The sequence below is a fragment of the Guyanagaster necrorhizus genome (genome assembly GCF_019112545.1).
Source record: "Guyanagaster necrorhizus MCA 3950 unplaced genomic scaffold BT62scaffold_6, whole genome shotgun sequence".
Classification (NCBI taxonomy): domain Eukaryota; kingdom Fungi; phylum Basidiomycota; class Agaricomycetes; order Agaricales; family Physalacriaceae; genus Guyanagaster; species Guyanagaster necrorhizus.
In genome coordinates this window covers 811,963-837,481 of record NW_025064885.1, presented here as the reverse complement: position 1 = coordinate 837,481, position 25,519 = coordinate 811,963, and the positions used below count along the sequence as shown (strand labels likewise).

Here is a 25,519-nt window from a genome sequence, read left to right as displayed (position 1 = left end):
GTGTGATAACTTGTGGACTCTTATGGACTACCAGCCCGTCGTCGTAAAATCACACGCCCGGCCGTCGTCTACCAAACACAGCCCAGAGTCCCGGTATTGGCGACAGTTTAAATACCCTGTTTTTGTCAAGGAATATGCCCCCGTCACTTCTGTCCATTTCTCTCCTTCAAAGCCTCATCGATATGCAGTCACCGCTGCAACTCGCGTCCAGATATATGCTCCGCGCACCCAAAAGGTCACCAAGACAATAGCACGGTTTAAAGACGTGGCACGTAGCGGCGCAATACGTACAGATGGCAAATTGGTCGTAGCAGGAGATGATACTGGTCTAATTCAAGTGTGTGCTGTTTCCGTCTACTATTCTATTTTCTCACTACGACTCCCAAGGTTTTTGACATAAATTCGCGAGCCATCCTGAGAACTCTAGACTCCCACAAACAACCCGTATATGTGACAAAATTCTCTACCTTGACTCCTACCCAAATTCTCTCTTGCTCCGATGATACCACGGCCAAGTTGTGGGACGTCCCCTCCCAAACAAGTATATCCACCTTCACGTCCCACACGGACTACGTACGGACAGGGCAAGTCTCATCATCGAATCCTAACATTATCTTAACCGGGTCTTACGATGGAACTGTGCGCATGTTTGACGCCCGTTCCGGCCATTGCGAGATGATAATGAGCCGAAGCAATAGCGGGGAGAAGTCTCCAGTAGAGCAGGTGTTGATGTTTCCCTCCGGTACTGTCGCTATCTCTTCCAGTGGCCCTATTATTCGCTCCTGGGATATTGTCGCTGGAGGGCGATGTACGCGAGCGTTGTCAAATCATCAAAAGACTATCACATCCTTAACCTTCAATGCGTCTGCTAGCCGTCTTCTAACAGGAGGTCTCGATCAGATGGTGAAAGTTTACGATGTGAGCACGTATAAAGTTGTGCATACTATGCGATATCCAGCTCCCATTCTCTGCCTCGCTGTGTCGGTTCGTCTTTTCGTCTTTTCGTTATTCCTTGTACTTCACGTCTGTGACTTTTAGCCAGACGAAAGCCATATAGCTGCCGGCATGAGTGACGGAACTCTGTCAGTACGTCGAAGACAGCAAAAAGCTTCAGAAACGTTGGACAGTGCACCATTTTCTGCATCGAATGTTCAGTCAGGGGCATTTGAGTCATTCCTCGGAATGTCTAGCTCGGGAATAGGTCAAGGGCAGACCAAAAACAAGTTCAAGTCCAGACCCATTGGAGACACCAATGAATTCCGAATAGAAAGCAGGCGTACTCAGCATCTGAAAGATTACGATCGGTTTTTAAAGAGCTTCAAGTATTCTTCTGCCCTTGATTCAGTCCTCTGCAAGGTTAATCTTGTCAAGTGTTGTTGCGGGTGCATTGTTTAACTATGAGGGACAGAATGTTCCTCCAGCGACAACTTTTGCGCTGATACAGGAACTTATTCATCGCGACGGCCTTCGCACTGCACTAGCTGGGCGTGATGATGTCCTTCTAGAACCAATCCTACGTTTATTAGTCAAGTATGTCACTGACCCTCGTTTCGGAGAGATGGCGTGCGACGTTGCTAGCATGGTCATAGGTACGGAGATTCCTTTCCATGGCTTACGAAATAACTAAATCGCACTGGCAGAGATGTACGCCTCCGTTATAGGACAATCACTTCTGATCGACTCTCTATTCCTGCAATTGCGGAAGAAAATCTCGATGGAACTACGATTTCAAAGGGAATTGCTGAAAACCAAGGGCGCTTTGGATATGGTATTCTCACTTACAGCATTAGACTCCAGATGAATTGGGTTCCCTAGCACCGGCCGCCTATCTTTTATACATCCTACGTAGTAGAGGCGTTGGAATCCAGAGCACCGATGAGACCCTCCAAGATTTCTTTCCGTGAAGGTCCCTGATCTTCATCGGATTCCCCTTGTCCGTTGTCAACGTTATCGTGGTACAACCGTAGAGTCTCTACGATATTTTCCAGACCCTGGTTCTTCCGCGCCAACATCTGTAGTGCATGTGTTCGAATCTGTTTATGCAATGGTTGTGGATAAGCCTAAGACAGTCCATTCTTCGGTAACGACTGTACACTCACCCCATCATCTTCCATGACTATCCATGCCAAAATGTAATCCACAATTTGTAGGGTATAGAACCCGCCGTTCAAGCGTCGCAAGTACAGCGAGTCCTCATCCATGTCATTATCCGGCGATGCCTACTACGGAAATCAGACGAGCGTTCAGCGATACAAAATGCAAGCGAACGCACCTTATCGGCAGCGATCTCTGTGTCTGTTTTTTGGAGCCTGGCCTTGGCTGAGTCCCTGATATCTAAGAGCTTGTCTACCTTTTCGTAATTGTTTTCAACAAACTTGGTCAATAATCGCATCCGCTCAGTAGAATCGGAGGGAATATTGGAAAAGAGCGATGCCACTATGCTGAGCGTGTGCGACGTATCCTCCGATGCCGGCGTTTCGCTAGACTTTTGTTTTTTGTTCATCTGTGGGGTTTAGGTTGGAAGATAAGCTGAAAGAGGAGGGATCATTTCACGAACATTCCCCATGAAAACCGAAAAGAGCGACTTGAGTCCCAAAGCTTCAATAAATGCCTCACAAAGGGCCACGCCAGAAGGACCAGACATTGCGTAGTCCAGTGTTTTGATGGACCGCGACCGCGACTGCAGTTTTTCTCTAGAAAGATAGATATGTTAGCCATAGAAGTGCCAAACTCAAGTATACGAACTTCATCATCAAAATCATGAGATCGTGTCCTTCAGCAGCCAGGAACAGTTTCTTTATTTCAGACTCATTTAAAGCAGAACATAGAGCATCAAAGACGTTCTCCATGAACTCTGCTTCGTCAGCATTAGCCGGGTCACGCTTTCGATATTGCTAGAACAGCGATGTTAAATGATGCAGAAAATGACCAAGGGATGATGAACATACGGAGAGGACCTTGAGAATGGTTTCAACACCATCATGTTTACCCAACTGCAACCGATTTTCTATACTATCTTGAAGGAGAATCGAAAGGATTTCTGCAGCATATCCGCGATTTTCATCGAAGCTTTTTGCCTGTACGCGGTCAAGTAACCATGGAAGGAGATTAGTTTTTGATACCAGCTGCGTGGAAAGAGCAGGATCAAAACCCAGGGTGTTTTCGAAGATGCCTGGGCTTCATGAGCCAATCAATTACAAAGGCGCAGCGAAGTGACCATTTACCCAGTAGGTGGAAGACACCCTGCCGGTCAGATTCTTCTGTTTCGTTAAATCGTTTCAGGTTTTCAACTAGCAATTCTAATATAGAATTTTCCAACTTGAAGGATGTGAGCTCGGAAGAAAGAGGAACAAACATGAACGGCGTACCAGGCCTTCTATCAAAAGCTTAAGGGCCTCCGCTGTATCCTCTTCATCATCATTGCCTTCATCACCCACATCCTCATCGGTGAGTTCATGGAACACCTCGACAACATCAATTACGATGTCAACATTCTCGTGACTCAAAAGGCCGACCAGAAGGGCCACCGCTCCGGACTTGACAATTTCAGGATATGATAAAACTGGGAGCTGTGCCAAAGGCAGCAGAGATTTTATAGCACTATCCAAATCAGCCTCTGAATCAATAAACCTGTATGGTGCATTAGCAGTCAAGATTGCGGTTCATACAGAGTTGGAGCAACAAACTTTGTGGGATCGTCAGGGTACTTTGAACGCTGGTCTTGGTTTTTGTTTACAGCGCGCTCAAACTGAAGCAGTATTCTTCGGATACCTGATATTGAAAGTTGCGATGGCTGCACGTAAATGAGATTTTGAAGACAGACAATGCCTTTAGGACACACCTCATCCTGCTTGTTTGCATTATCGAATATGTTCAAAATCTCCTTCTGCTCGGAGGTTAGACCGCCACCGAAGAACCGTCCTTCGTCGTCCTCTTCGACAAAATAATCTGCATCTCCGCCGGGAGCAAAGTTGCGCGGGTTTTTGATGTCTTCGTCAGCCTCCTCAATGGTCACGGCGCGACTCTTTCCTTTTACTTGGGACGAGCCGCTCTGTGGTGAATATCCCGAGCCAGAAGGAGAACTCGCGTCCATCTTTATCTTCTTCAACACTTCAGGTGTTGGATTGTCGGGCAATTTCCGTTTTCCGCCCCCAACTGGCAACTTGGGAGTCTAGCAGCAGTCAGCTACAGAAGGATTACAGGTGCTGAGGACCAATACCTTGAACAACCTGTCGATATCCATGATGTTGCCGAATTAAACGCGACTGCAGGTAGCTAAACTAAGGTGAATACTATGTACGTCGGACCTGTGACGCGTGAATTGAACGTGAGAAATTCAACAAATTTGTCGCTCTGACCCCACCGCCACTATCTCTCCTCTCTCTTTTCATCCAAGAATGAGTTACAATAATGTTCGTGGGCCAACGTCCGCCCTGACTGAATTCCTCAGGGTAAGAGGAGAGTCTCGCGTTTATTTCCAAGGTGTTCACAGTCACTGCAGGATTCCGGCATCACTGCCACAACAATTGCACGGCGCTCAGCGACCGCGAATCGACCAGCAGCTGGACCGAGTAACACACTGGAAGAAGCAGATAATGTCGACGCCAATCAAGAAGATGGGGTTCAGGCCGCGCGTCGACGAACTAGGAGCAGTAATGTGAGCTACCTCGTTTATTTTCAAGGCAGTATCATCTATAGCTCTCTGTAGAGGAGATCAGGATACGTTTCTGACGAATTAGACGACCCTGCGTCCCCCACGAAGAAACGAAAGTTGAGCAGATCGGCAGAAGCCAAGATGAAGAAGAAACAAGGGGAAAAGTCCAAGAAAGATGACAAGGATGACGAAGATGAAGACGAAGACGCGTATACTGCTCTATCAAGGTCTATGTGGTCGATAGCTGGTTCCCCGTCAAAACCTCCTGTAGGAAACTTTGATACCTGTGCAAAGTGCCAAAAACAGTTTACTGTGGTATGAATCTTCAATTATTTCACGTCCATTCTACAATTCTAACCGTTACATAGTCCAAATACACTGTAGCCGCAGATCCTGGCCCTGGATATCTCTGCCATCCATGTGCCAAGTCTTCTGGGAACGATCCATTCAAGAAGCCCACAGTGCCCAAAAAATGCAAACCAACCGTGACGAAACGGGTCGTGAATTCTGAAGAGCGTCTCTTTCCTTCCCTTGCCTCTCTATGCATTCAGGTGATGACGTGCCCGTGTCTTCAGTAAATACGACTCATTTCCATATAGATAATATCGAGGTACATCGATGATATCGAAGCCCTTGGCGATATTGGTACCCTCAATATGGAAGCTATATCCAAGGCCATCTCAAAGAATCGTAGCCTGTCAGTCGGTTCGTTTCTATAATGTTCATCCAAGCTAACCCCTAACAGGACATCCGCAAATGCGCATCTGTTTTATGGACCAGAGATCACAGTTCTGACACTTTATGACGCTACAAGTATGTGGGACAGCTGCCACTTATCTAATACAAACTTACACGTTGTCAGAGTTAACGCCCGACGCCTTATCAACTTTGGCTCATTTTAATCCTAATTTAACAACATTGCGCCTCGATTTCTGTGGCCTCCTATCAGACGAAGTCATGTCTGTATGGTCGAAATCTCTTCCGAATTTGGTGTCTCTTCAATTGCTTGGTCCCTTCCTTGTCCGGCCTCCCGCCTGGATTAATTTCTTTGAATCTCACCCTCAGCTTGAATGTTTCAAGATAACGCAGAGCCCAAGGTTCGATGTCAAGTGTATCGAAACATTGATCACTACATCGCAGAAGACGTTACGCGCTTTGGGGCTAAAGGAAATTGGCAAGATATCTGACGAGTTCCTCAATTGTATCAAGCTGCTCGAAGGGCAATTGACGTACCTGGACATATCTGAACCAAGCGAGTCTTGCAGTGAAGTAGCAATCATAGATATGCTCTCCACTGTAGCATCCACCTTAACCCACCTAGACCTCTCAAATCACACAGAAGTCTCCGACAAAGTTCTACAACAGGGGTTGCAAGCTTACTCCAATGCCATCACTTCACTTGGTCTAAGAAATCTCCCCGAACTCACCGATGCTGGGGTAGCTAATTTCTTTAATTCCTGGACGTCCAATCCACCCTTGACTTTCCTCGATATTTCCCGCATCCATCTTCTAAACAAGGGGGCCCTTCTTGCCATCCTGGCCCACTCCGGATCCAGCCTTCAGGAGTTGAATATCAATGGATGGCGAGACATTGATAACGAGGCCTTAGAAGAGATTGGGAAGCAAGCACGAGATTTGAAAAAAGTCGACTTGGGATTCTGTAGAGGCGTTGACGATTTTACTGTCAAAAGTATCATCGAAGGTAACAAAGGAGGGCTTCAGGAAGTCAAAGTGTGGGGTTGCAACAGAGTCGAAGGCAAGTGGACTGTCAGTGGGAAACAAAGACACATTAGGATATATGGCATTGAAAGTCATTAGATGTCATCTGTAGCCATGGTAGGGAGGGTCATCTTGAGATGGACGCAAGAATGTAGCAGTGCAACTGTACTTATCATTTTCTTGAAGGAATTCAGGGTATCCCTAACTTCACGTCAGATGTACTAGACAGATCGGTCTTATTCTGATACAAGCTATGACCTAGGACTACAAAAAAACACGAAAGTTAAAGCGTGCTATGCTATATATATCTGCTGCGTTTAAGATACCTGTCGTCTAGCTGGACCCTGGAACAGGCCCTCGAATCTGGTTTACTAATGTCTCCCAATAGTTCCACTCGTTACCATCAATACCAGCCAGAAGGCGAGGATCTGGTGCTCCAACCAACGTCGATGTTGTCCCCGCCCAGCCAGCGAAGTTTCCGGGGAGTCCTCCCCAAGACGAGGCGGAGCTAGATCCCTCCAACGGCGCACTGATTGCATTACACCAGTGGTCTAACAACGACTGCGCGGTAGAGTCCTCTTCACCGTTGGGACTACCAGATGCTGTCGGCGAATTTTCGAAGTCTCCCGAAGCGCTCTGCAGTCTTTGGAACGTTGGAGATTGATTTATATGTGTCGCATATGGACTTCGTGGCGAGGAGGCAGGGGGCAAGTTCAACAGAGATGGGAATGGAGGAGGATGTGGCGTAGAAGCCTGCTGTAGACCTAGTAAGAGGTGTGCAGGATCGTTCTGTGGGAGAGATCCCATAGCATTAGGCAGAGTCCGTTGAGATGCTTTATTCTTCAAAAATTCTATGGTCTTCAGCTCCCGTCGGGTTGTTTCATCCATATCCCGTATGCCTTCATGCTCCTTCATGAACGAATCAAGGATGGCATGCATAGCCGCCTCATCCTTCCCTGATGGATGAAGGACTAGATATATTCCGCTGATCATAGCGGTCTGGAACTCCCTGTACGCATTACTGAGGGAATCTCGGACCTCCTTTGACTGGACTTCCCGGAAGGCCTGTCGAACCTGAAAATCTTTGAGTGCAGATTCGAAACACGCCTCTCGCGAACGAGCATAACGGTCAGAGCTGAGCCGTCTGAGTATGTATGGTCGATGGAGACTTGTTCTTACGAACATGATCTCGGTGATGAGAAGATAACGATGGACAGGAATATAGGAGTGGGTTTCATCGAGAGAGCGATCAGGTTCGAGGGCAAAATGGGGCGGAAGGCTGGCAATGAAATTTAAAAGTTCGTCGTCCAAGGCCGTGACTTCGGAATAATGGCTGGGCTTAACTTGCTGGAAATGATGAGCGATTCTACCGATAATTGAAGCCAGCTGATGCCTTAGGATTACAAAGGTCATAGGTGTCGGGGAAGAAAGAGGAATAGGGCGACTCAAAGATTCGTCGTCTATATTCGACGGCGGGAGTGTAGATGTGTAGATATCCTGAATAGAATTTGGCCGCCCTAGAACAAGAGCGTATGAACGGTCCGCATGGTAAAGATATGACCTAGTTCATGAGATAAATTCTAAGATGAGTAAAAGGAACTTCAGGAGGACTTGCCATATTCTGCGTCGATATTCAACTAGATGAGGTTCCATACCCTGATTGACATAGTAAAGACGGAGTCCTGGATGAAGGATCTTGTTGACATACCATGGGAGCACCATCACGATGAAGACCTAGGGCTTGTGCAGTCCGAACAGCAGCACCTAGTTGACTCCAGCACTCGGTTATACGACGGTCAAAAGTTAAAAATCGAGCACTCTTTATATTGACATCAGCAAACTCTTGGGAAAGAGGACGGAAAACTGGATACCAAAAGTCGAGTTAACACTATGTCCAACGAATCTGGTTGGATAGCGGCTGCAATTAGGAGTGACCTCCGCGCTAATACCAGTTAGGCCGATGATATATAAGGACATATAGGCTAGCACTTACAAGACCAATAGTATCGTAGAGACGTAACCCTTCTAGTCCTTACATCCCCAGAGACGTCTTCAGGTGCAAGTCTCACAGCGATAGCAAGAACGACAAATAGCAGCGGTAAGAATCGAACATCATGAGGATTCGTGGCTGATATTCCATGGTCCCCTCCATTGTATATGGAGCTATAAGCGTCGCGGAAATCACGTTCGGATATAGGATAGCGGGTCCAATTACTGAAAAACTTGAGCCGAGGAGAAAGCTAGTGCTGAGCAGGAATACTTGCACTGATTTAAAATAATAGTCAATGAGCACCTGTGATGTCCTGAGAGGTGGAAGCTCATGCAGAAGCTCCGATATCTTGTGCGGTGAAACTCCGCATTCTTGTACAAGATTTTTCAAGTTATCGGCAGCAGTTGGCTCTAGTTCTGAACCAACGATAGCAGAAGCAGAAAGGTGGCCCGACCCATTCAGCGTGATATCGTTTAATCTGGCATCACGGCGAAGATGTTTGTCTTCGGTGTCTGTGGATGTGAAGGCATTTTGCAGCTAAAGAAGGCTGGGGATGAGAATAAAAGGGACATGTAACATGACATACTTGTTCAAGGATGGTCGCGGGAGCAATGCTACCTGAGGCACTATTACCGTACCACTTTCCGCTCTGAAACGTTCCTCCGCTGGGATCCTGATCTTCTGGCTGGGAACGGTTGTCTTCCTCAAGGGCAGTATGCCGAAACTCAGATATATGGGGGTCAAACGATGAGTTGGGAGTGGCTGGCATGCAGTACTGTGGGAGAGCCATTTCAATTATGTGCTCTATTCGCGCTAGTCGCACACTGATGTCCTGCTCGGTTTTGCCCGGCGTGTAGGCTTTACATAGATCAGGCACCTTCCTGGCTATGCACTAGTGAAATTCAGAATTATTTCATTTTCAATAAAAAAGAGATAACAGACATGCGAACACGGCACTTGTCGATCACACTGTATGAGGACTTAAATCAATCCCACGTCCGAAACCAAAGGCGGGAAGGAATTTGACCTTCTGTTTCCGACGATGACATTCTCCACAAGAAAAGCTAAAGCAAGACAGGTGACCGACTGCTCTAAAAAGTAAAACAGCAATCATACCTGACCCGAGATCTCTTCTTGGACGCAGGATTTGAGTCGTCATCGTCAACCTTTTTCCGTTTCACTGAATTGGACGGCGTTGAAGCGCCAGTTTTGTCGAGAGTCTTAACCATGAGTTGTGTTTATAGGGAGCCGCGGTTGGAAAACGCCCTCTCAGCGTCGGCGTACAGAGCTGACGAGATGAGGGAAAGGGATGAAAAGGCACGAGTAGATATCGTCAATGTGACTCGGTGTAATTCAAATCTCTCTTGTCAACACCGGCAAGCGGGCCGACTGTTCTCTCACCCCATATTAATGGAGGTTCCCTCCTGGAAAACCCTCAAACTTTCTCTCGAGCGACCTTACAAGGATGAGAATGGCGTGCCTGTTCCAGTTCTACAAGACATAACGCCTCAGGGAGAGCAGATATATGAACCGTACGCAACGTTCGCTTTCCCAGGGAAAAGCTGAACAGTTTTTATGCAGAAAACAGACTACCTCACAACTGCTGAGCGGAAACTTACGCCGCATCTTTCTTGAGCGAGGAGTCGACTTCTTTGATAAGACAAGGGATGGAAACCTAGCTGATAGGATTGTGGAGGCCCACGTTGATGTGAAGGACACGACGTTGGACACTGACAAGAGCAACGAGGACGAGGAAACGCCCAACATCATGACCAGCGAAGACCTCTACAAAATGAGGATACAGATAACGTCTCAGCTATTGTACGTTTTGATACGCACCTATATTTCATGAGGCGACTCACATTTTTCCAAGCATAGCGTTAGGAGAGATGACCCATGCACGCGACTTGCTCTCCGCCATCCTCTCGACTCCTGGGCAAGTGCCTCACTCTATTCCTGGCATACCACGTCAAGAAACGCACCCAGCTGCTCCGCTCTCTGCTACCATCATCCGAAAACCTCTACCTATTGTCTCCGTTCAGGCTTTCAACACACAGCTGGCAATTGGTAGCAAAGATGAGGCATTAAGAAAGGCCTCCGATGTATTCAAAGTAGCTGCCGACAGATTGGAGGGCGGTAGGCTGCGTGGAGAAAAATACTGGGCTGACGCCCTCAAAATACGACGAGAGAATTGGGCACTGATACCAGCGCCGTTACCACTGGGGTCAGCGACTGGAAAGGGAGCTGACAAGTCATCCAAAGACTTTCTGATATCGTATGGTCTGGAAGAATGTTGGTTTTCTGTTTCTTGATATGTCCTCACTTATTGATCTCATTCCAAGCTTCTTCCAGCTTCAGACGTCGCGCTATTGGGCACATGGCATCTCTCGAAAATGCTGCTGAAGGGTTGATATTTCCTTTTCGTCAACATACCTTACTACGTGTTTCTTTGACAAGCAGTGAAGGCCGCACTTCTTTGGCATTCTCAAAAGGCGACTCGCGGTCAGAGGACTCTGCATTAAATAACTCACTCAATAATGCCCAACGAGAAATCGTTGAACAGGAAATCTTCTCTCTCCTGGTCCATGAAGCCAGCAAACTACCAACTGCATCTGCCAAGGTTTCCGAACGTCTAATCGTTATTGACTCGGCTCTGGGTACTGAACTGAAGTTTGAACTTGTACGTCAGGCCTCTCTTTGATTGTAATCAGCTCATGATTTTCAGGTCGAAAGCGATTCTGTTATACCTTCGGCCTCCCAGAATCCGCTACAGCAAGCAACCTGTGACTTGATCTATTATTCTTTACACGCCCTACTTCTTCGGAGGCACCAGCATCTTAAATCACAAAGACTGAGTGGGAACGATGCTCCCAAGACAGACCCACCGCCTGTACTGCAGCCAATTATTGATCTACTGCAGTACCAAGTTTTCTGCCAGAGAGTTAAGACAGTCATAGAGGGCATCGTTACTGCCCTGACCCTAGCCGGTATAGCATCCACGCTCCGATTTCAACCTGTGGGAGAAGTGGGACATAAGCTCGTCAACCTCTTGGACAACCATCATGCAAAAACTGTAGGTGGTCAATGCATCCTGAGGATTGATAGACGGTGGGTTGTCGATTTGACCACGTGCTCAAAGTCATTGACGTGTCAAAACAGTCATACTATCCGATTCTCCTTCTTGGCACCGTCAACATTGCAGGCGCACTTAGCGCAGGCAACTTTGACAATATCATCTATTCCTCAGCTAAATCAGCTACTCACTGATGACGTCGGGCGCTTCCTGCTTCAGAGAATATGTGAACTCGGTCGCGAAATAAGTGGCGAAGTCAGCGGAATCTGGTTTCTTGACTTGAACCAATGTGTAGGCAGATGGGAGGGTTGCACACTGTACGTTTTATGCCAGCCATCCAACATGAAGCTAATCATCGACCATCAGCAACTTCCGGATTGACTTTCATGCAAATTCAACTTTAAGATGCACTCTTTTCCGATTAGATCGACACACACCAAAACAAGGCGAGTCAGAAGTATATCACTCAGGTCGTAATAATTCTCTTATCCCTTGGGTCGAGGGAAAGATACGGAAAGCACTGGGAATTCCATAGCATAAACATAGGCAACAGTGTATGCATGATATCCAGAACAGAGCATGTTGTACCATATATAGGTATACCCTTACTCTTGGTCGTCGCCGCCAGCCTGGAACTTCTCGATTTTGGCAGCGATCCTTGCCTTCCGCTGCTCGAGGGTGAGCTTGGGAGTTCTGTACTTCTCGCTCTCCGACTTCCAGTCTTTTGTCTTATCCGTAGGCTTGAATGTGGGGTCTTCGCGGATGGCAGCATAGGCGCTCGTGAAGATCTCCTCAATATCCTCAGATCCAACACCGTCAGCGAGGTACGTTGAGAACTGTTTTTTGAATCTCAAGATGGGCGTGTGAGACAAATAACAGAAAATGAATTGAAAATCACACACCGCTCATCATCTTCTTCCTCCAAACTCTCCATGTACTCAGCGACGTGCCCGCCGTAAATGTACTTCTTCAATACCTCGGCATCCAGCTCCTTACTTTCTGGATCGTAACCAGGGAAGCGCTTGTCGGAGTGAGGGATGAAGATACCACCATCGCTAGCTCCCTTCATAGCACCAAAGACACGTGAACCCGTAGATGTGCGCTTGAGACCGACGTCAAGGTAGCACTTGAAGGGCCGGGGGGCATCCTCCTCATCCAACGCTTCAGTTAATGTGGATGTACCGTCAGGCTCAGTGACACCTTCATATTTGTCTGCGAGCCCGAGTTTTGTGAGAGCACGACGGGCACAGAGGAGACCGGTAGCATAAGCTATATATCAGACAATAAATATCTCTGTCCAATGACCAACAAAGATCTAATACGAACCTGCTGTCCAGTTTGTCAATCCGTGGTTAATGCCATAGCGTGGTAGCTCTTTTGAACGCGCAGACGTCAAGACAAAGTCACCCTGGAGACGGGCATAGACAATCTGGACAATGACTTCCTTGTTTGTGAACCGGACGACGAGCCGGTATTTGGGAGCATTGCTAAAAAGAAATGAGAAGGCTAAGACAAGGATGAGAACATGAAACATGCTATTTGTTCTTGGCTTGGGTGACCAGTCGTTTACGAGCGTAATCTATACGACAGGTCAGCGGTATTTAACAGGACTTGTGAGCTTCAACCAACAGTCGGTTTTGCCTTCTCTCCTGCGACGGTATTTGACTTGGAACCGGGAGAAGTACGCGTCGGATTTGATCTTTTTGACGAACGGCATCTAAGAGAAACACAACATCAGCCCGTCATCCAAAATTTGCAGAGCCCATCCAGCCCAAGGACGGTACGGAACAAGCCCAAACACCCAAGGACGGATAATAGATGATGTTTGGGTCTTCAAGCATCATGGATTCGAGGGACATACCTTGAGGAACGGCCGGGAAGTGGGAGACGGTGAACGATGGACGAAACTTGGAGGGAAATCTTCCTGTCACGGTCTGTGACACAATGATTACATCATCCCTTGTGACTCGCTACATCTTGCTACTGAACTGAACTGTCATGGACGCCTACGCCAACTCGAGCTACTCGCAATACAGCCAGCAGTCTTCTGCTTATGATAATCCTTATCATCGACCATACCAAGGCCCTGCATATCCGCTTCCTGGATCATCGTCATCGCACAGCGCACCTGTTCCCGCAAATGCCTATGAGTACGATGTCGGTATCCTTGCGCAGCAGAGTGTGTATGTCCCGGGCGCGATGATTGACAAGAGGGGTGGTGCTGGTGGAAAGCTTGCAAAGGGTGGAAAGAGGACCACCGTTCTGCGTAAGGGAGGAGGAAAAGTCTGGGAAGACCAGACGCTGCTAGAGTGGAATCCTTGTGCGTGGCCTTTGTTCATTATCTCTAAGTGACTGATCCAACTTCTTTGCAGCGTGGTTCAGGTTGTTTGTCGGTGATCTCAGTAACGATGTGTCTGACGATGTTCTTTCGAATGCTTTCAACAAGTATCCTTCGTTCACGAAGGCCCGTGTAATCAGAGATCGTCTGAGCCAGAAGGTCGGAATAGTACAATCTTTTGCTTGATAAATTCTGACCTTTAACGTAGGCCAAGTACGGCTTTGTCGCATTTTCTGATCCCGAAGACTTTTTGAAGGCTTGGAAGGAGATGGATGGTAGGTTGGTCTTTATCTGTGTCGACACTCGCTAATCGGATTTGAACAGGCAAGTACGTTGGTAACCGGCCCGTGAAACTCAAGAAGGCCGATGATACTGCTATCCGGCCAGTTGAGATAGGTCACAGAAAGGCTAAGCAACTTGAAAGAGACCTGAAGAAGAACAGGCACAAACCTTATTAGATTCTGGACTCGAACGAATCACATTAGAGAGTATGTATATGCCTTCGAACTATGTTTGCTGTTGCTCATCTCAATGTCCACGAGTCTTCCGTTTACTTGTTCGTTGGGTCAGTGTCTGAATTTTACTTGTGCTCCACGGACTACCCGTTTCTTTCAGCACTCGGTCTCAAAGGCAGCGGATATGTGCTTTTGAATGTGCATTAGTAAGATTCCATTCATAGGCAATTGCCGTCGTCTGGTGAGTGACAAGCGTGGGAAGAATGCTATGTCATTCCCGTCCTTCACTCCTCTTCATCTTTCACCGGTCTGGTACCACTACATTACTACAGCTACAGTACACATCTACACCTGATGCTCTTCTTCGTGTCTTCTACCTTCTTTGTCGCTGTTCTCGTTCGTGCAGATGTCGTCCCAACGGCTTCAAACGATCTATCCAACGCTAGCTCACCCATGGTCTCATCAACTGGATGGGCATTGGAAGAACATGACAATCAATACTGCAACTTGCTTTTTATGAATGAGTTTTCCTTACTTTTCTTCAGAACTCATGGCTGGTTCCAATGACAACATGCAGCTTGTTGAGACTGTTCTGAAACCGTTCCATGACCAAAGTCTGTTGCAGCCCGAGTAGCCGGTGAGTCCTTCTGCAACCCAAAATGCAGACTCCTTTACGTTCTCATCTCTCTTTGTCCCAACACCTTGTCATAAAGGCGGCCAAGCCTTCTATGAGCCTCTCATAACCTGAATATACTTCCCACAACAAAGAACTTAGGCCGAAAAAGCCCAGTCAACGACTTGCCTAAAGCCATCTCAATAACCGCTCACCAACTCAACCGACGTTGCCGAGCACGATAAATGCCAGGAAAAGATAGAAGTCAACAGTCAAATGACTAAGAAGGGAATATGCTGACACCTCTGTACGCGCTTCTGCAGACCTGTGCCGACGTGGCAACTTGAAGGCTCATCGATGATCGATGCCAGTTTCCACTGTTCATTTCGGTATTTCTGTAGCGGAGTGCTCCAAAACCATCAGCGCTTACACGTTATAAAAGGATTTAATAACTTTGCTCGAGCTTCTTCCTTAGGGGTCCTCGGAGGGGCTCAATATATGTATACGTACGTCAGTGCAGGCGACTACCGGAGAGCGATATCGGTGAGTGCTAACAAGTAAACTTGGTTTTATCTTGAACTGGCAAATCAGATAAAACAAACTGTGGGGGTGTAATATATACCGCCGCTGATACACGCTAATGAATCCTAGAACTCGAACAATGTTTATTAAAAGAACCCCTGGGTTTCTAGACCATCGATGTTCATCCTTGTCTCTCTTAACCGCAGTGGTTCGGGCAATAGCTCACGTACGTAGGTCTTACTACGAGTGATACTGATGAGTGACCATCCACCAATAGGTAAGTAGCAGAAATGAAGCACTGCGACCTCTAAAATTTAATGTCAGTCGACGTCATTTCCAGGCATGCACCCTACTTTCATAACCTTCTGGGGCTTCTTAAAATGTGTTACGCGTCAAGGCTTACGGCGTTGCAAGTCCCGTTTTGTTATACAATTGACGATGTGGAAATACCGCTAGTGCTTCAAGAACAAGCACCAAAGTGCCAATCCTTGTTTTCATACCGAGGCTATGGATCCTGCTGAGGACCCATTTCTGGTCAATATCCAGATTGTCTTTGACTTTCGTTCACTTGTTCACTTGGCTTCAAACCGGCTGGGGACCAACTACTTGCAGATCAAAGGATTTTTTGGAACTAGGTTATTCATCAACAACGTATCATGGACAATGCTTTTTGGGGCAAGGTATTCCGACACTGTGTTCTATGGATGTATCTCTAGCTGTACCCATCCCCATCTGAAACTCGAACGCCACAACCCGAGCGATATTTTGCATTCGACTTAGTCAATCTTATTTATCTTTCTCCCCCGACAGTCCGAAACTACGCATGATTCTACGATATAAAGTTCGCGATACATTTTCATGGACATCCCTACTTTTCAGCCGACATCCCAGTTGTCTCTCCTCTCATCATGGCTGAAAACATGGTTCGCGAACCGCTCTCCCGCATAGACATCCTCATTGCAGGTCGATTCAGACCCTTCAGTAGCACATCCTCTGCAAAGCTGATAACTCTCATGTAGGTGGGGGCCTTGCAGGGTTAACCGTCGCCATCGAATGTCATCGCAAAGGTCACAATGTTCACGTTGTCGAACGTCGACCTGGTCTCGATTCCTTCGGTATGTGGCTCAAATACGTGTAACTTCTCAAACCTCACACACGCTCTTCTAGGTGATTTAATCGGCATCCAGCCCAGCGCACTATGCACTATGCGCAAGTGGCCCGGATTCGTGGACCAGCTCTATGAAAACCAATTCGGACCCGATGTCCACATGTACAAGTTTGATGGGACCCTCATTGGGGTATTCTCTAGCTTTAGTGACTATGACCCGAGTACTGGCGAACGTGCTGTCATTCTCAGTCGTCTGGAGCTCCATCGTGCGTTGCACAAATACGCAACTTCACTCGGGATTTCTATCCAGCATGGGATCAGCGTCGAACACTACTCCGAAACCATCGACAAGGGTTGTGCTATCCTTGCTGATGGTACCAAGCTTGAGGCGGATCTCGTCATCGCTGCAGGCGGCGTGGGAGGTAAGGCAAGGAGTACCGTCAGTGGGAAGAAGGAACAGCCTATCAGCAGTGGCTACACAATCTGTCGAACCACCTTCCTACTTGAGCACGCAATGAAGGATCCTCTGCTGGCGAAGGTGTACGAAGGCAATGGCTCCCATGCATCAGCTTATATAGGCCCCAATACACACATAGTGACCGGAAAAAACAAAAATATCGTTTGCTGGGTGATGACCTACCTCGCGAGTGCTCTCTTTTGATTATCCTGGTCCCATTCTGATAGCATGCCATACCAAGACAATGCCAATGCCACCGAGGACTGGTCAAAGACCCGGAGTTCTGATTCTGCGCTTAAACACGTGAAGGACTGGAGTCCGTTCGTCCCAGCTCTCATTAACGCGGTGCCCAACAAGGAAGTCGTTGACTGGAAGCTTATGTGGCGTAACCCGCAACCCAAGTGGACCTCCCAGATGGGTCGAGTTGCCCAAATCGGAGATGCTGCGCATAGTCTCCTTCCTACTAGTGGCAGCGGCGCGACCATGGCTATGGAGGATGGTTTCACTCTCGCAGCTTGTCTTCACATCGGTGGAAGGAATAACATCTCTTTGGCTGTTCAAGTTTACAACAAGCTGCGGTTCGTTCAAAATTCTTTTCTTGCCGTTCATTGTTAATGTGTTTCATTATATTTAGGTTTGAACGCGTCTCTTGTGTACAAAGGATGGGATTCAAGACGCGTGAAAATTGGCATCACACGGATTGGGATGCTGTCTCGAAGAACCCCCCAGCTAGTCGGCAAGATCATCGGTAACTGGCTAGCGAAGCACGATTCAGAGAAATATGCATACGACAATTATGCTGCGTGCGCGAAGCACATAACGGAGGGCACACCTTTTGCTAATACCAACACTCCTCCAGGCTACACCTACGAACCGTGGACAGTCGAAGATTTATTGAAGGCAGCGGGGGAGAAGACTGATGTTCAGGATGCTGGTGATTGGTCTTGAGTTACCCGCATATGTTGTCCATAGAAATTGGATCATTTAACGCGTCTTTCATGTTATCCCGGCTTGAACGGCCTCAAATTTTCTCTGTCTGGAACTAGACTACTACTGCGACTGCGTTGCGTCTTTGCGTGAATAAGGCCCAAGTTTGAAAAGATAAGGCTGCATGGCTACCCAGCAGATCCTTTTTCCTTAACCTACTGATTCCTTATCTTCTGTATCCGAAATACTATCTGCCACCTAGAGGTATTTACTTTCAGTTGTAGTAGTTTGTTATCGCTCATTCCTTCAATGAAATCTCTTGTCAAATTCGTCCTAAGTTTGTTGACAGGATTTCCCGGTTTCGTTTATATATATCAAACATCGATGTGATCGCAATGTCGACGATATGTTGCACAGATATATCATAGTATTGCTTTCAACCACGCAATACAAGAGCTGACGGCTGATTCCAATGATGGCAGTGGGCAGCAGCAGGCCCAAGATGCATGACATCACACCATGCACTTGAAGTGTACCACGAGGAGTGCCAAAGTGTGTGGTAAGAGTATCTCCTTGCCTTCATTAAATTTAGTCCAAGATCCTACTGCAACACAACATGCAGCCTTGTCCCTCATTCTGTCCATTCTCTTGTCCTACCTTAAGGTACTTCTGTGGTGTCTATGGCTATGTTTTCCCAAATCCATAAGGTCCTCCATTTACCTCCATCTAGAAAAGTGGTACTGTTGAAAGTACAGAGGAGAGTACAGTACAGAGGATTAGATTAGCCTCTCAAGAGAGAGACATCATACTTAAATACATTTTGTACTACTTTAAGAGCTTTCTATGAAGTACTATATAAGTCTTGATCATGGTCCAAGTCAGCTGCTACTGATTGACATAGTTTCTTTGAGTACATTCTCATACTCACTTGAGATTGCTATCCCAACACTCCCCCTCAATTCTGAGTTCCTAGGATACCTGCAGATAGATACTCATGTAATGGTCTTGGTAGGCCTTTAGTGAATATATCTGCTAAGTTCTCCTCTGATGTGCAGTGCTGAACTTTGACTTCATTTGAAGTCATGTGCTCATGAACAAAGTGGTACCATATGTCTATGCTTTGATCATGCATGGAATATAGGGTTCCCAGCAAATTTGATTGCTGATTGATTGTCAATAAAAATAGTAGTTGCACCATTGGGTGGTAATCCTAATTCAGTTAAGAGTGTTCATAGCCAAGTTACTTCCTGGGTTGTATGTGCAAGGGCCATATACTCTGCTTCCATGATAGATAAGGCTATGATGGGCTGTTTCTTTGAGCTCCAAGTAACAGCTCCCCCTGCATAGATACAGACATAACCAGATGTTGATCTTCTATCTGTTTTGTCTTTGTTATGATTTTTTCTTATTTTTTTTCTTATCTTATCTTATTCTTATCTTATCAGGGCACCTATCTTATCTTGAGCATCTACCTGCAGGCATGGAGAGAATTAGATAATCACAACAGTGGACAGTATGATTGTACTTGGTCACCTCATCCTTGAACAATTCTCCATTGTCTACTCTCTGATGACCAGACAGAACAAGTAGCATAGCACAAAGTGATACAATAGGCAGTAGTTATATTTATTGCAACTCAAAACAGTATATAAGTAGGATAGCTCTCACTGTAGTACTCCAGCTTTGAGCTATAAGTTTATCTCACACTATCTTCTTGTTAAGCCCAAATCCCATGTGACAATCAACACGTGATAAACAGTTTGGTACCTCACACTTTGGGTATGTCCGACCGAGTTCACTTGTGTGATGAGAGTGTTGTGTGGTTCAAGGCTCGACAGATTAGTTGAGCTCGAGATAAGATGGTGACGTGTAAACTTTAGTTCGAGACTGGGGTATTACAGCGAGAATGGGGCTACTTAAATACTGTTTAGCTGTTGTGCTATAAATAACTGTTCACAAAAGATATTGTCTGCTGTAGAGCTGTTCCCCCCTACCATTGCCAGGCTCTCCACAAAAGCTGTTGTCTTGCTGCGGAGCTGTGGTCATGCACTGCAATTTGAGGACAAAACGAGCATTGTCTCTCCCTTTACAGCACATAGCAGTGTGATAGAAGAAGGACCATCTTGGGCTGCTGGGCTAAGCATTCCCACGGTCATAAGCGCTGGCCTAGGCGCCTTGACTAAGCAAAGATAGGGGTTACTTCTGAGGAAAAAGAAAAGAAAATAGAAGAAAAATAGGAAAATCGTAACATTACCCCCTCTTTAAGACCATTGTCCCGATGGTTAAGTTAGGGCAGACCCCCCCCATTGAAAGGAGATGACCGATCTGCTGGACCTGTCCATCAGTCTGCAGATTCATAAAGACTTTGACCTATCATTGGATGTTGCAGGATCTCGAACTGCGAGAGCAGTGGATCTTTTTGCAGTTTGCCGGTCGTTATGTCATGACTTTCGATGTGTCTCAGGCTGCCTGTGGATCCATCATGTTCATGGGGTACATTGCTCTTCGTTGTATGTCCCCATGAATCCCAGTTTGCTTTGTTACTGCGGCAGTCATCATGTCCTCTGCTGATGGCAGGTCGATTGTTCCAATTTCATTGTGGTGCTGATTGCAATGATTGTCTTCGAGAAGCGATCAACCATGACGATGATTGCATCCTGGCTGTCACTTTCGGGAAGCTTCGTTATGGTCTTCGAGAAGCTGCTGCCAATGATGATCCCGCTCTTTGATCTAGTTCGTCAGATCTGTAGCAGAGAAATTCCATCCTTTATAAACGGCTCCCCTGATTTCTCTCCAGTGAGATAATGTCATTACCCAGCAGGTATGATTTATTATAGTGAGGGGTGTGTTGTCGGATGACATTTCCGTGATGTCCCCTGTCTGAAATTACGACCTGAGGCATGCAGTGCATTGCATAAGCCTGATGTTGTAGCATTTTTTTGTTCATCCCCAGGATGTCAATTCTATTGAGTTCATGATCGGAATGATTGCCTTCGAGAAGTGATTGACTATGATGATGATGGCATCATAGCCATCACTTTTGGCAAGATTGGTTTTTATGTGTTTTTGATGGCCTTCGAGAAGTGGTTGCGAATGATTATGATTGTATCATTGGCATTGCTTTCGGAAAGGGGTAAGTGTGGTTCTGGTGACGAAGAGACCTTCTTCGCAATTCATCTCTGATGAATTACTTGGATCCGTTTTTGATGCATCATGTATCTCTTTTCTGTGGCTATACCTATGCCATGGAAATGTTCTGAGTGGAAGGATCATGATGTCTCTTATCATATCTTTGCCTCTCATAATTCTTGACATATCAGGTGATATTATAGTCTATTTTAGACCATCAATATCATGTCAAGAATGATTCCTCTGTTTTTTGCCGATCCGTGATATTCGCCAGTTTTTCTGATTTTTCGAGATTTCCGGTGCTCCAATGAGATAATTTCACCACTCAGAGAGTGCGAGTATTATGGCGAGGAGTCTGAAATTCCTTTCATTGCATCTGGTTACTGTGCGCGCCTTTTTCTTGTATCCTGGCTTGATCTAGCCAGAATGCTGTTCCCTGGTATTCGATGTTGAATGCCACTCATTAAGAAATTCTCTGGTCCCTTGGGGAAATTTCTAGTCCGTGTTCTTGGTTGGATCATGTCATGGAATGATCCGCTGATAGAGGTTGATTAATTCATGGAAGGATTATAGTTCCTTCTGTGTTAGTCCCGATCTCTGGTTGGGACTATATCGATGTTTTTTTTGAAGATCATGATTCCGAGAATCATTCTTCAGTCCAGTGTTCTGGGTCCCATCGGTTCGAACAATGTTCGTTTTTGTTCGAAGAGCGGTTTTTTTGTTGTGTTATGCTTTTTACAGCACATCCATCATTAGGCAGTTATTAGTTTATCGGTTAAGGTATGCATGATCCAGGTATAGTAACTATTATAAAAAGGAAAATGTCAGTTTGTCAATTTAGTTTGTGGCCGAGTTCCTGGACTCGGTCAATGCTCAACCCTTCCGGATGCTGTTGGGGCTTCTTGCCCCTTTTCTGAGAAGACTGATGTCTTTGGTCTTCAGTATGGGTGACTCCGGTTCCTGGATCCCATGGCCATATGTCAAGGCAATCGCCTCAGCTCTTTGTTGCTGTCGTTCCTTGTATATCTCGATGGTTCAGCCCTTCCATTCGTCGTAACTACTCGGGATATACTGTTCTTTGTTTAGGATTGTCGTAAGATAGATGGGTGGTAATCCTGTCTTGATACATTCGACCATGTATCTGGTGTCGGTAGTATCGTCCCGTACCCCAGTGAGTGTACCGAGTTGTTCTAGTCTGGTGAAATAATCTATCGTCGTTTTTCTGGCCAGCTTGTGTTCCTTCATCTGTTGTCTGTAGATTTTGGGAATGGAGGTTGTTGGGGTCGGAATCCCGCCATCAGGCGGTTGCGCCCACCCTTGGATGATGCTATTGTTTCCAGTGGTGTATGGTGGTGGCAGCTCGGCAGGTGATTGCGGCACTGACGGCAACTTCCTCAGTTCTGGATGTTGTCGTATTGCCTGGGATCGGCTCTGATCATGCCGAGATGCCATGCCAGGAATGGTGCAGGTATTATGCGAGTGCTGGGATGGTGCCGTTCGGGTTGACGGAGCCATGGATGCCGATTCTGAGGGTAATACGTTCGGTATCCACGGCTTGACTGCTGTTCTTTTCCCATACATCGGCTTGTATGGTTGTGTCGGCCCCATCTAGTAATGCAAAAATCATTGATTAAATTTAAAAATGGCCCGTTCCATGGCTGCATATTGTAAAATTTCCTCTCGCTCGACCCCATCGGTGAGAGTATACCTTTGACCTAGTGACGACCTTAGCCAAAGGTCGTCTCCCCACAATTCGGCTATCTGCTCTTGGTACAGCCGAATGAACTCCTGCATGCGCACCTTGTGCACTCCCTTCCTTATCAATTCCTCTGCTCTCTGTCCATCAAAACTTTCTTCGGATTCAAAGGGAAGGTCCCCGACCTCCCCGATTGAATCCCCCTCCTTGGCCTCGTCATCCGCGTCACTGTCCTGGTTCCACATTTCTCCCTCAAGGAGGGAGATGTCATCCAGGTTGTAAATTGTCGGTTTGGCGGGTCTGGGGTTGGGTGCTTGGTCCGGCATCCTCTGGTCCAGGGCGAGGAGAAGACTCCCACCCAGACTGCTGTTGCTCATGCTCAGCCTCTCCCCCTGCCGCGTTTGTCGCCACTGCTTGGCTATATCGATGGAAGTTTTGGTAAAATCAGGGTTGAAGGAAGAGGGCAGCCACTGGTCCATCAAGAAACCGTTTAAGGTCTCCTGTGGGGTCGATGTGCTGGCTGTCCCCTCCAATCGATTCCCGATCTGCTGATATTCCGTTTGTGCGGTGTGGGATACTGTCGGTGTCTGCGATGGTATCCATTCCATATGATAGTGGGTGGCTGTCATCCAGCTCATCGGTGTCGGCGTCGAGCTCCTCCTGTCTTGGGATGTTGTTGGCATAGATGACTCTGTCGACAGGCGCCGCCCATGGGTCTGATTCGGTGGGAGAAGGGATGAGGTATTGGAGTCAAGAGTCGAGGGTGCTGGTGTCGACCAAGGTTCCGGTATCAGTACTGCCACCTTCTCTCCTCTGCTGTTCTGCCTCCCGTGCTCTGAGGTACCTCCCGAAGAGGTTGTGCTCCCTAGAGATTTCATTGTCGACATGTAGTTGAATGGTGGCATGCCACCAGTTGTGCCGCCTGGTGAGGTCATTTCTGGCCTCTGTCCTGTTGTCAATACTGTTACCTTGTACTGACGTTGTATAATGGGATCTCCATGCCCTAGTACTGGTCCCATGAGCCATCTGTGAGCTGTCCAAGGAGTCTCTGGCATGGCGCCCAATGCCAGTGTCAGAGATGGTGGTTGGCATCCTTGTTGCTCCGTTACTGCACTGGGAGGACTGGATGGAGGTGTCGGGCCTAGGTCGTCGGAACCCTGTTGCCCAAGGGTTTCCAGAGTTCCAGATGACTGCCGGCAGGGGTCGTGAGGGGTATTCATGCTGCTGGGGCTGTTCCTCTTCTTCCATATGGTGTTCCAAAGACGTTCTTCCAGAGACGTCTTTGGAGTCGACTCCTTCTGGCTGATGAGGCTGTCGGGAGGTCGAAGGTCGAGTGGAAGCAGGAATATCGTGAAGAGGAAGATCCGGTGTAACATTTCGTAGAATGGTACGGATGCGCTGAAATTCGTGATAGTGACGGATAGACCAGGCGATGATTGATTGGTGTTCACAGCACAGCTGTATGAGCACTAGTAGACCGACTAGAATTCTGATGATAGAGACAAAGAGTATAAAGAACTCTTGGGTAAAGTTCGGATTTGAGGGATTAAGCACAGGGGGCATTCAGTTTCTCAGCACAATTGGGCTTGAGAAAGGGAATGAGACAGTCTCGAACTAATTGTTAAGCCCAAATCTGTTAGGCTCAAGCATCATGTGGACAGATACATGTGATAAACAGATGTTCCTTCACACTTCGAGGAATCACCTGAGTTCACTTAATATGTACCTGTCTGTTGTGATACAAGGTCAGACATTGACTCGAGGTAGAATAGCATGTATAAACTTTAGCTTGAAGCTGGGGTTTACCAGCAAGAGCATTGGTCCTTAAATACTGTACAGATGTCTCCTAATTATACTACTTGCTTATTATGTGTGTCTGTGTCTATGGTGCCCATTGTCCTTGGGCATCATTACCGTACATAAAAGGATGATTGTGTCATCATTGGGCTCGACCATTGCATGACTTGACGGGCAGGTTAGTTGTGCTGACTAAGCTCCCCACGGTCTTATGCCTTCTGACTAAGCATAAATAGGGGTAAAAGGGAATAAAAGGGAGAAATTTGTAATATTACCTCCTGCTTAAGACCATTGTCCCGATGGCTTAGTTAAGGGATAATTCGTAGTCGTATATGGCATCGTCCACGTTCATGTATTTTTCGTTTATCCATTGATTTGATTCTGGGCCGTACCCTTTCCAACTGACAAGATAGTCCACCGTGGTCGTCATTCCGCCCCCGCGGGCTTTGATTTTTCGGAGTTTGTGGTTTAAGACTTGATCGATTTCATAGTGTTCCTCGTTATCAATCAATTCGGGGGGTGGACGTGGTGGACGTTCTTGATTAGGGAAGGCTGGTGCTATATACAGAGTCAGGAGAGATTCATTGAATACGTCGTGGATTTTCCATCCTGTCAGTAATTTCAATTTATAGGCGGATTCTCCGACTTTTGCCATGATTGTAAAGGGGCCTGTTCATTTGTCAGTGAGTTTTCGTTTTGGACGGGGGAGATGGAGGTTGGTTGTATCGAGCCAGACTTTGTCGTGGGTCTGGTATACATGGGCTGCCCATCAGTGTTTATCATACTGGTGTTTCATGGCATTTGCTGTTTTTTCTAGCGCAGCTTTTGTTTCGGTGTGAAATTTTTCCAGTGTCACGGCGAAGGCTGTGGATGCAGGAGTTGTTGTTTTGTGATGGCTTGTCTGTGCGACATGTGGGTGTCGGCCATGGTTGACGAAAAAAGGTGTCAACCCTGTGGCGGAGTGTACCCTGTTATTGTGTTGAAAGGCTGCGAGTGCTAGTCATTCAACCCAATCATCTTGTCAATAGTTGATAAATAGGC

The 25,519-nt window shown here is 46.9% G+C and overlaps 9 protein-coding genes across 9 annotated transcripts; 5 read left to right on the top strand and 4 right to left on the bottom strand.

Moving 5' to 3' along the window:
- The first annotated feature begins 10 nt into the window (after positions 1 to 10).
- On the top strand, positions 11 to 2,024 carry BT62DRAFT_929144 (Trp-Asp repeat-containing protein). The gene is made up of 5 exons (XM_043185659.1): positions 11 to 337; positions 388 to 984; positions 1,039 to 1,356; positions 1,409 to 1,589; positions 1,641 to 2,024. The coding sequence occupies exons 1-5, from the start codon at positions 23 to 25 to the stop codon at positions 1,799 to 1,801; spliced, it is 1,572 nt and encodes a 523-aa protein (XP_043042656.1). The 5' UTR covers positions 11 to 22; the 3' UTR covers positions 1,802 to 2,024.
- On the bottom strand, positions 1,842 to 4,243 carry BT62DRAFT_887851 (DUF1716-domain-containing protein; the record flags this gene model as incomplete). Its single annotated transcript, XM_043182936.1, has 11 exons — positions 1,842 to 2,033; positions 2,100 to 2,219; positions 2,273 to 2,503; positions 2,558 to 2,693; positions 2,746 to 2,894; positions 2,949 to 3,172; positions 3,225 to 3,318; positions 3,369 to 3,630; positions 3,687 to 3,793; positions 3,842 to 4,171; positions 4,220 to 4,243. 11 exons carry the CDS (start codon positions 4,241 to 4,243, stop codon positions 1,842 to 1,844), a joined length of 1,869 nt encoding a protein of 622 aa, XP_043042655.1.
- Positions 4,244 to 4,350: 107 nt separating this feature from the next.
- BT62DRAFT_929141 (RNI-like protein) lies at positions 4,351 to 6,664 on the top strand. Its single transcript, XM_043185658.1, has 7 exons — positions 4,351 to 4,451; positions 4,502 to 4,657; positions 4,709 to 4,969; positions 5,023 to 5,205; positions 5,254 to 5,351; positions 5,400 to 5,467; positions 5,517 to 6,664. The coding sequence occupies exons 1-7, from the start codon at positions 4,398 to 4,400 to the stop codon at positions 6,470 to 6,472; spliced, it is 1,776 nt and encodes a 591-aa protein (XP_043042654.1). The 5' UTR covers positions 4,351 to 4,397; the 3' UTR covers positions 6,473 to 6,664.
- Positions 6,565 to 9,691, bottom strand: BT62DRAFT_945154 (uncharacterized protein). Its single transcript, XM_043187934.1, has 10 exons — positions 9,480 to 9,691; positions 9,391 to 9,427; positions 9,306 to 9,332; positions 8,950 to 9,255; positions 8,640 to 8,900; positions 8,367 to 8,595; positions 8,245 to 8,315; positions 8,082 to 8,192; positions 7,974 to 8,029; positions 6,565 to 7,934 (listed from the first exon to the last, which is right to left on the bottom strand). Exons 1-10 carry the CDS (start codon positions 9,590 to 9,592, stop codon positions 6,707 to 6,709), a joined length of 2,439 nt encoding a protein of 812 aa, XP_043042653.1. The 5' UTR covers positions 9,593 to 9,691; the 3' UTR covers positions 6,565 to 6,706.
- An 82-nt stretch (positions 9,692 to 9,773) lies between these two features.
- Positions 9,774 to 11,817, top strand: BT62DRAFT_964081 (uncharacterized protein; the record flags this gene model as incomplete). Its single annotated transcript, XM_043188716.1, has 6 exons — positions 9,774 to 9,895; positions 9,945 to 10,184; positions 10,237 to 10,655; positions 10,706 to 11,043; positions 11,089 to 11,471; positions 11,523 to 11,817. The coding sequence occupies 6 exons, from the start codon at positions 9,774 to 9,776 to the stop codon at positions 11,815 to 11,817; spliced, it is 1,797 nt and encodes a 598-aa protein (XP_043042652.1).
- Positions 11,818 to 11,859: 42 nt separating this feature from the next.
- On the bottom strand, positions 11,860 to 13,304 carry BT62DRAFT_985517 (uncharacterized protein). The gene is made up of 5 exons (XM_043189947.1): positions 13,066 to 13,304; positions 12,973 to 13,015; positions 12,763 to 12,923; positions 12,339 to 12,705; positions 11,860 to 12,285 (listed from the first exon to the last, which is right to left on the bottom strand). The coding sequence occupies exons 1-5, from the start codon at positions 13,151 to 13,153 to the stop codon at positions 12,042 to 12,044; spliced, it is 903 nt and encodes a 300-aa protein (XP_043042651.1). The 5' UTR covers positions 13,154 to 13,304; the 3' UTR covers positions 11,860 to 12,041.
- A 98-nt stretch (positions 13,305 to 13,402) lies between these two features.
- On the top strand, positions 13,403 to 14,262 carry BT62DRAFT_929140 (RNA-binding domain-containing protein). The gene is made up of 4 exons (XM_043185657.1): positions 13,403 to 13,756; positions 13,809 to 13,933; positions 13,983 to 14,049; positions 14,099 to 14,262. Exons 1-4 carry the CDS (start codon positions 13,435 to 13,437, stop codon positions 14,230 to 14,232), a joined length of 648 nt encoding a protein of 215 aa, XP_043042650.1. The 5' UTR covers positions 13,403 to 13,434; the 3' UTR covers positions 14,233 to 14,262.
- A 2,010-nt stretch (positions 14,263 to 16,272) lies between these two features.
- Positions 16,273 to 17,877, top strand: BT62DRAFT_979204 (maackiain detoxification; the record flags this gene model as incomplete). Its single annotated transcript, XM_043189422.1, is given in 6 exon segments — positions 16,273 to 16,327; positions 16,384 to 16,479; positions 16,532 to 17,119; positions 17,171 to 17,507; positions 17,564 to 17,639; positions 17,659 to 17,877. 6 exon segments carry the CDS (start codon positions 16,273 to 16,275, stop codon positions 17,875 to 17,877), a joined length of 1,371 nt encoding a protein of 456 aa, XP_043042649.1.
- A 4,143-nt stretch (positions 17,878 to 22,020) lies between these two features.
- On the bottom strand, positions 22,021 to 22,566 carry BT62DRAFT_1002720 (uncharacterized protein; the record flags this gene model as incomplete). Its single annotated transcript, XM_043176873.1, has 1 exon — positions 22,021 to 22,566. The coding sequence occupies one exon, from the start codon at positions 22,564 to 22,566 to the stop codon at positions 22,021 to 22,023; it is 546 nt and encodes a 181-aa protein (XP_043042648.1).
- Between the last annotated feature and the right edge of the window lie 2,953 nt (positions 22,567 to 25,519).

Coding starts and splice junctions, on each gene's coding strand:
- BT62DRAFT_929144 (XM_043185659.1), top strand. CDS start 23: ATGGACTACCAGCCCGTCGTCGTAAAATCACACGCCCGGCCGTCGTCT. Junction 338..387: donor ATGATACTGGTCTAATTCAA/GTGTGTGCTGTT, acceptor ACGACTCCCAAG/GTTTTTGACATAAATTCGCG. Junction 1,590..1,640: donor CGTTGCTAGCATGGTCATAG/GTACGGAGATTC, acceptor TCGCACTGGCAG/AGATGTACGCCTCCGTTATA.
- BT62DRAFT_929141 (XM_043185658.1), top strand. CDS start 4,398: ATGAGTTACAATAATGTTCGTGGGCCAACGTCCGCCCTGACTGAATTC. Junction 5,206..5,253: donor TTGCCTCTCTATGCATTCAG/GTGATGACGTGC, acceptor ATTTCCATATAG/ATAATATCGAGGTACATCGA. Junction 5,468..5,516: donor GACACTTTATGACGCTACAA/GTATGTGGGACA, acceptor ACACGTTGTCAG/AGTTAACGCCCGACGCCTTA.
- BT62DRAFT_945154 (XM_043187934.1), bottom strand. CDS start 9,592: ATGGTTAAGACTCTCGACAAAACTGGCGCTTCAACGCCGTCCAATTCA. Junction 9,428..9,479: donor AAGAAGAGATCTCGGGTCAG/GTATGATTGCTG, acceptor GTCTTGCTTTAG/CTTTTCTTGTGGAGAATGTC. Junction 8,030..8,081: donor ATCGTGATGGTGCTCCCATG/GTATGTCAACAA, acceptor TATGTCAATCAG/GGTATGGAACCTCATCTAGT.
- BT62DRAFT_985517 (XM_043189947.1), bottom strand. CDS start 13,153: ATGCCGTTCGTCAAAAAGATCAAATCCGACGCGTACTTCTCCCGGTTC. Junction 12,924..12,972: donor ACCCAAGCCAAGAACAAATA/GCATGTTTCATG, acceptor ATTTCTTTTTAG/CAATGCTCCCAAATACCGGC. Junction 12,286..12,338: donor GAGGAAGAAGATGATGAGCG/GTGTGTGATTTT, acceptor GCCCATCTTGAG/ATTCAAAAAACAGTTCTCAA.
- BT62DRAFT_929140 (XM_043185657.1), top strand. CDS start 13,435: ATGGACGCCTACGCCAACTCGAGCTACTCGCAATACAGCCAGCAGTCT. Junction 13,757..13,808: donor GCTGCTAGAGTGGAATCCTT/GTGCGTGGCCTT, acceptor ACTTCTTTGCAG/CGTGGTTCAGGTTGTTTGTC. Junction 13,934..13,982: donor GAGATCGTCTGAGCCAGAAG/GTCGGAATAGTA, acceptor CCTTTAACGTAG/GCCAAGTACGGCTTTGTCGC.